Here is a 7422-nt window from a genome sequence, read left to right as displayed (position 1 = left end):
GATGTATAGATGGACAGGTGGATGGAAGGGTGGTGGGTGGGTGGATGGACAGATGGATGGAAGAGCGGTGGGTGGACTGATGAATGGGTGAATGGACAGGTGAATGGATAGATGGGTGGGGAGGACTGGTGGGTGGGTGAATGGGTGGAAGGATGGGCAGATGGATGGATAAATGATGAATCCCTGAGAGGGAGCAGAGAGGCGAGTGAAGCCCTCCTTTCGAGGCTGCCTTACCCTCTCACTGACACGTTTCAGCAACTCTTCCGCTTCCTCCATCGCCGCCATCTCCCTCTGGTACTGGTTTTCCATCTTCTTTCTCATTTCCAGGTCACATTCCGCCGTCAAGGCCACCATCTTCCGATCATACTCCTCTTGAATTTCTTTCTCCAGCAATAGAAACTGCTGTTTGAAAACCGCACCCATCCTCCTCTCTACTTGGGGGGAGAGGTGGCCAGCGCTGGTCAAGCTCTTCAGCAGAAGGGCAATGATGTCTCTGCTGATTTGGGTTCGACAAGCCTCCAGGTCTGAGTCCGCCCGATTCAGGGTTGCAATCTCCAACCTGGGAGACACAAAAGCCAAGAGGATGCCACTACACGAAGTCACAGCAGAAACCAAAGGCCCCTCAGAGCTCTGAGGTTTTAAATCATTTGTAGGTAAGGACTTTCTTTTTCCCTTTTCCCTCCTCCGCTTCCTCCCTCTCCTGCTCCAGCCACTTACTAATGGCCAGCAACTAAATCCACAGATTCTACTTTATTCAATTTGCAGGGTGCCACGCTGGAAACTGTAAGGAACAGAACTAATACAAGGCCTGGTCTTTGTCAACAAGTGACAGCAACAATGAGGAGGCCAAGGGAGAAATGGATAGTTAACATATTTGGAGAATTTTAAACTACAATTTATTTAACTTTTTTCTAATTAAAAATTAACTAATGGATATAACAACTAAACGTAATATGGTACCCTGGATCCTGGAACAGAAAAAGGTCATTAGAAAAACTAGGGAAATCTGAATGAAGGCTGGGCTTTGATTAATCCTAATGTACCAACGTTGGTTCACTGATGGTAATAAGTGTGCCACTGTCATGTAACAGGTGAACAGCAGGGGAAACCGAGTACAGAGTATGTGGGAACACTCTGCACTAGCTTCTCAGTTTTTCTGTAAATCTGAAACTGCTCTAAAAATAAAGTGTACTCAAGAAATATCGACGAGATGCTGCACAGGGTCCCAGGTTCTACAACTTGGCTGTGGTGGTGGTTGCATGACTGTATGTTTTATAGTAATGAATCAGACTATACTCTTAATGTGGGTGAATTTTACAATATGCTAATTATACCTCTATAGAGGTATAAAATGATGTACAGAAAAAATTAATTTATGTTCATGATTTTAAAAATACGGAAAATAAAGACAGAAGACGACTTCATTCACTGTAAGGCCAACATTTCAACAAAACCAATGAAGGAATTTGGTTGTATTTGTTTCCAATAATTTTTTTTTCTGTGCCTATGCTTTTCCATGGATGCACAGCATTTACACAGATACAAGGACAATTTTGTCCTTTTCTTTTCAATTAGCATTGTAACAGACATCTTCCGGGGGTGTTTAAAAACTGTAAATGTTGGGCGCCTGGGTGGCTCAGTCAGTGAAGCATCTGCCTTCTGCTCAGGTCATGATCCCAGGGTCCTGGGATCGAGCCCCGCATCGGGCTCCCTGCTCAGCGGGGAGTCTGCTTCTCCCTCTCCCTCTTCCCCTCCCCCCGATCCTGTTCTGTCTCTCACGTGCACTCTCTCTCTCTCAAATAAATAAAAAATCCTAAAAAAAAAAAAAAAACTGCAAGAGCTTCCTTTACAATGGTTGCAAAATGGTTCACCTTGTGATGTACCATGATTCATTTAAGCCATTTTTCTAGTGTTGCACATTTGGGTTACTTGAGAAACTCAAAACCTAAAATAATCCTGCAGCAAATATCTTTGTGAAGAGTTTTTGCTATTCACAATGATATTCTCAGTACGAGATCCACAGTGAAGTTACTGAATCAAATGTGAGCAACGTTTCAAAGACTCCTAGAACACCCTGCCAAACTGCTTTCCAACAAAACTCCCCCAGCAAAGCAGTAGGATCCTTATTTCACGCCTCCCTCTACAATGCTTAAAAATCTTCAATAATGTGATGAGAGAAAGTGGCATCTTATTGTAAAAAGATAAGGGTCTTAAGAAAACATTATTATACCAATGATGTATTGTATGGTGACTAACATAACATAATAAAATTATTAAAAAAAAAGAAAAAAAGAAAACATTATCATAGAGATTGTCAACCATTTAAAAGTAGAGAGAAGAGTATGACTCCCAATGTACTTGCTACCCCAACCTCAAAAATTGTCACCAGTTACCAAACTCGTTTTAGTTACTCTCTTAATGTTTGAGCATTTTTAAAAAGATTTTATTTGACAGAGAGAGAGAGCGAGCACAAGCAGGGGGAGCGGCAGGCAGAGGGAGAGGGAGAAGCAGGCTCCCCCCTGAGCAGGGAGCCCGATGCGGGGCTCGATCCCAAGACCCCGGTGCTTGAGCATTTTAAAGCAAATCCCATGTTTTCCATTTTACTTGTAAATGCCTCACTGTGCATCTTTAACTGTCAAGGATATATGCCATATAAGCATGTGCATATGCATATCTACACATGTATCTGTTTTACCTAACCTTGATGTCATGATCATATCAAATATATTATCAATCATATTTAAAATATTAACAGTAACTCCAATAATTAATATCAGTCATTATTCAAGCTATTTCAAGTGTGTCAAAATGATTTTTACAGTGGGAAGTTTCATTCAAGAACCAAACACGATCCCCCCAATGTCAGTTAAGTCCATTTTATTCTGCCCCCCTACCCTGTTTTTCTTTTTACACCATTGATCTGGTGGGGAAGCCGGATTATTTACCCTGCAGAAAGCCCCACATCCTGGTTTGGTGGATTCTTTCCACGGGGTGTCACTGTTCCCCTAGCCTGTGTATTTCCTGTAAAGTACTAGTTGGACCTTATGTCTTGATTAGAATCAGACTTAATTTGCTTTCCAAAATACCCTGTAAGTGCTTTCCAAAATACCATGTGCTTCCCATCAGGTCAGACGGTGGGTCACTACTAAGAGGGATCCATAGGCTAAAGTGGGGCCAACATGATCCGGGCAGTGTAAAATCTATCCACTTTCACCTAATGGTGTCCACATGTAACTGTCACTTAGATCCATGATTTCATTGGGGTTTGAAAAATACACATTTTCTAATTCTATCCCTTCCACATTCTTAAAGCTGAGGTTCTTCAACAATCCAATTACTCTGACATAAAGTGTGTAGACAGAATGGATGTTTGATCCTTTGCTCATGACAGTTGGTTGTCATAGGAACTTCCAATAGTGACAAATGTGTTTGGGTCTATTATTTTGTTGTTGTTAGTTTGGTTTAGTTTGGTATGAGAGGAAAAGGTTGATAAAACTTTGGCCAAGTCCCTGAGAGTCTGAGCTCTGGATCACGTTTACCCAGAAAACCGGTAACGGGAAGAATATCAAATGTGTTACCAGGCAACATGGCTTAGGGGGACGATGACACCTGATTGGTAGATCACATCGGGATGGGAGGACCTGTCAGCGAACCATGGATACCTAACAGGGAAGAGTGAGGTGACTCTGGGAACTGGGTGTGTCCCTTGTGGGGACCCTGGATGCTCTGCCTATGAGCTGTTACAAGAGATTCTGGCACCTGTGGGGGAAGAAGCTTTTAAGACAGGAAGGCTCTCACACCTGCCTGATGTGGATTACAGCTCCTTGCAGCAGAGCTGTGTCACGTGGGGAAAAACCATGTGCAGTGTGACCTGGGGCAAGGACACCCATGGAAGCATGCCTGACGTCCTCACAGCAAGCCATGTTCCTGCCCTCCAGCCGTGTGCGTACACGGGGTCAAGTGGGGCTTATGGGAGTCTTCTGAGTCCAAGTGTTTATTTAGCTGAACCTAGGAACATTCCCTGCCTCTGCACAGTATCACTATGAAATTACAGATTTTTATAGATTTGGTGGGTTTCAATCAAATGCAGTCATTATTCTTTTCGATGCTCAGATTTTTCCATCTTAGGTCAGACCAGCTCCTGTGTCCTTTAGACAAAACCCAATTAGTCTAGTTTTAAATAACAGCTCATGCATCTCATCTTTCATTTTCTCCACCAAGTACTTACTGAACATCACACGTGCAGAGCGTCCTGGGTCACAAAGCAAGAGGGAAGCACAAGAGATGCTCTGGGCAGAGCATGCATGGTTAAATGTCCAATGAACCAAACAATGTTCCACAGACTCAGAAAAAAATGACTTCTCTGCTGAGACAGACACAGTAGATTTGACATCTTTTTTTTTTTAAAGATTTTATTTATTTATTTGAGAGAGAGAATGAGAGAGAGAGAGCATGAGAGGGGGGAGGGTCAGAGGGAGAAGCAGACTCCCTGCCGAGCAGGGAGCCCGATGCGGGACTCGATCCCGGGACTCCAGGATCATGACCTGAGCCGAAGGCAGTCGCTTAACTAACTGAGCCACCCAGGCGCCCGTAGATTTGACATCTTTAAGGATGCTTCTTGTGGCAGGCAAAACAATGGTCCCCCAAAGATGTCCACATCCTAATCCCCAGAACCTCTGACTAATGCTGGATTAGAGAAACAAGGTTGCTTGTCAGCTGACCTTGACCATAGAGAGATGACTAACAAGGGTCTTTAAAAGTGGGAGGAGGGAGGCAGAAGACAAGTGGGATCAGAAGGAGAGGTGAGGAGAAAGCAGGAGTGGGAGGAACGGGATCATCAGCTTCGAAGAGGGAGGAGGGGCCAGGAGCCAGGGAGAGGGGCAGTCTCAAGGAGCTGGAAAAGGCAAGGAAACCAAGTGTCCCCTAGAGTTGACATGCTGATTTTTCTTGGGGAGGCCTGTTTGGGACTTTGACCTCCAGAACCGTTAGACAATGCACTTGGGTTGTCTTAAGCCACCAAGTTTGTGGTAATTTGTGACTGCTGAAGATGAAACTCCAACACCTGACCACTTCCTCCTTCATTCATTGATTCATTGATTCATTGATTCATTGATTAACTTGCACAAGAAAACCTTGTGGCTGCCGGTTGGGTAAACTGCAAGTGCTTTACCAGGAGCACGGGGGTTGGGACGAACAGAAGGACATCTCTGTAGGTCTTTGTTGTCAAACCACCTGCGAGCTGAGGGACCTGGGCACTAAGGACTTCATTCCCCTGCAGCAGAAAGGGGACCACCCTCACAGGGTAGTGTTCATGGTTAAAAGAGATAAGAAATATAAAACGCACGGTGTAGGGGCGCCTAGGTGGCTCTGTCAGTTGAGCATCCGACTCTTGGTTTCAGCTCAGGTTGTAATCTCGGGGTCATAAGATCGAGCCCCGCAATGTCTATCAACTGAGGGTTCTAGAGGGGAGGGGGGTGGGGGGATGGGTTAGCCTGGTGATGGGTATTAAGGAGGGCACGTTCTGCATGGGGCACTGGGTGTTATACGCAGACAATGAATCATGGAACACTACATCAAAACTAATGATGTAATGTATGGTGATTAACATAACATAATAATAAAATAATAAAATAAAATAAAATAAAAAATAAAATAAAAAAGATCGAGCCCCGCGTTGGGCTCTGTGCTTGGCATGGAGTCTGCTTGAGATTCTCTCTCTCCCTCTGCCCCTCCCCACTCGCGTGCTCTCCCTCTCTCACTCTTAAATGAATAAATATAATCAATCAAACAATCTTTAAAATGCACGGCATAGCATCTCGAATTTTGTTTATTCTAAGTCATCCCTGTTTCCCTGTTCCTGGCTATTCGCATCCTAGGACAGCAGCGGCAGAATAGAGTATCCCGCACAGCTCGCCCTTCCCAAATGCCTGGGGGGACAATCTCATAAGCACTTTCTGTTTAAACAGTTTTAATGTTAATCACCATGGATCAGCTGTCAGAAGCAACAACAAAGAAAACTGCCAGGATGTCCCAAAGCCACAAAGGAAAGAAAAATGTCCCTTTAAACCAATTAAAATACCATGCAGCTAATGAGGCTAACTCTCATCTGTTCATTTCCCAAATGGCTACAGGAGAGGAAAATAAGTATTAGGAATTCATTGCCGATATACGGGACCGGGTCCACTGCTGTGGAGGTAACTCCAACTGTCTCCTGTGGCATCTTAAATCGTTTATAATGAAATGTGCGTATTTTCCACACCCCCCAAAAGTCCCTAACGGCTCCATGAGACAGCCGGAGCCCCTGTGAGTCACATATGCTGGGCTGAGATTCTTACTGCAAGTTGGCAGGATTCAGACACTGTGTTCCAGGGGACATCCATTTTTTTCCAGGTCACAAAAATGTCATCTTGTCACTGCATTGTAAGATGAGCGTATTTGCCCAGGCTAGTTCTGCTGCATACACACCCCGTACCAGCCATCCACCTGTTGTAAAGGCGGGCCTTCGTGTCCAGCACGAGATACTTAATAAATAGAAGCCGTTCAAGTTTATGAACAGGCTTGCTTACGACAACCTCTTTCTAAAAGAAACGACACAGCTTAAATTATCCCAGGCCTGATTAGTACTTTGATTAGCTACTGATAATCAAGAAAAGGGAATGACATTCGTGTCTTTTTCCTTATTTATTTCATGTAAAAATTAATCGAGTTCTCACCAAACGGCAAGTGAGGTGTCAGAACACAAAATGAGGACAGGATTTGACACACAAGGCAGAAAATGTTCTCTTGAATGTGAAAAGAGACCTCATTAGCATGGAGGATAATTAATTCAGAAGGAAAAAGAAGTATCCACGCCCATTTTTCTTTTTTTTTTTTTTAAGATTTTATTTATTTATTTGACAGAGAGAGACACAGTGAGAGAGGGAACACAAGCAGGGGGAGTGGGGGAGGGAGAAGCAGGCTTCCCGCCGAGCAGGGAGCCCGATGTGGGACTCAATCCCAGGATCCTGGGATCATGACCTGAGCTGAAGGCAGACGCTTAACGACTGAGCCACCCAGGCGCCCCACGCCCATTTTTCACAGTACAAATCCAGCATCTTCGAGTTAGCTAGGGTGAGCATAACCAGTGAAAACCCTCGAAAACCAATCAGTACTAGGGAAACTGAAATTTTCCTCCTAGGAGCCAGTTTCCACGGACAGCCAACACTGCAGGGGGATTCCATGCCAGGACCAAAAATCATATTTGTAACTGTCAATTTGAGGGCCTGGACAATGCAAATTGAGCGGGGAAAATACCTCCTGAGTATCTTCACTGTCAAAACTAGTGAGAGCTTAAATCAGAGTGAAAATAGTCACCGTATATGAGCGAGACATCAGTAAAAGTTACGATTAAACCATACACTTCTGGTTTAGTAAAAACTCAGA

The 7422-nt window shown here is 44.2% G+C and overlaps 1 protein-coding gene across 1 annotated transcript in view; it reads right to left on the bottom strand.

Annotated features, from left to right (window-relative positions):
- The window catches only part of EVC2 (EvC ciliary complex subunit 2), a 125923-nt gene that overhangs the window by 55899 nt on the left and 62602 nt on the right, over positions 1 to 7422 (bottom strand). Inside the window, exon 10 of the mRNA XM_032399086.1 lies at positions 235 to 559. Within this exon, the coding sequence (XP_032254977.1) occupies positions 235 to 559 (325 nt within the window). The remainder of the gene's footprint in view (positions 1 to 234; positions 560 to 7422) is intronic.

The sequence above is a fragment of the Phoca vitulina genome, unplaced genomic scaffold (assembly GCF_004348235.1).
Source record: "Phoca vitulina isolate PV1807 unplaced genomic scaffold, GSC_HSeal_1.0 scaffold3, whole genome shotgun sequence".
NCBI lineage: Eukaryota > Metazoa > Chordata > Mammalia > Carnivora > Phocidae > Phoca > Phoca vitulina.
This window is presented reverse-complemented; position numbering and strand designations above follow the sequence as displayed.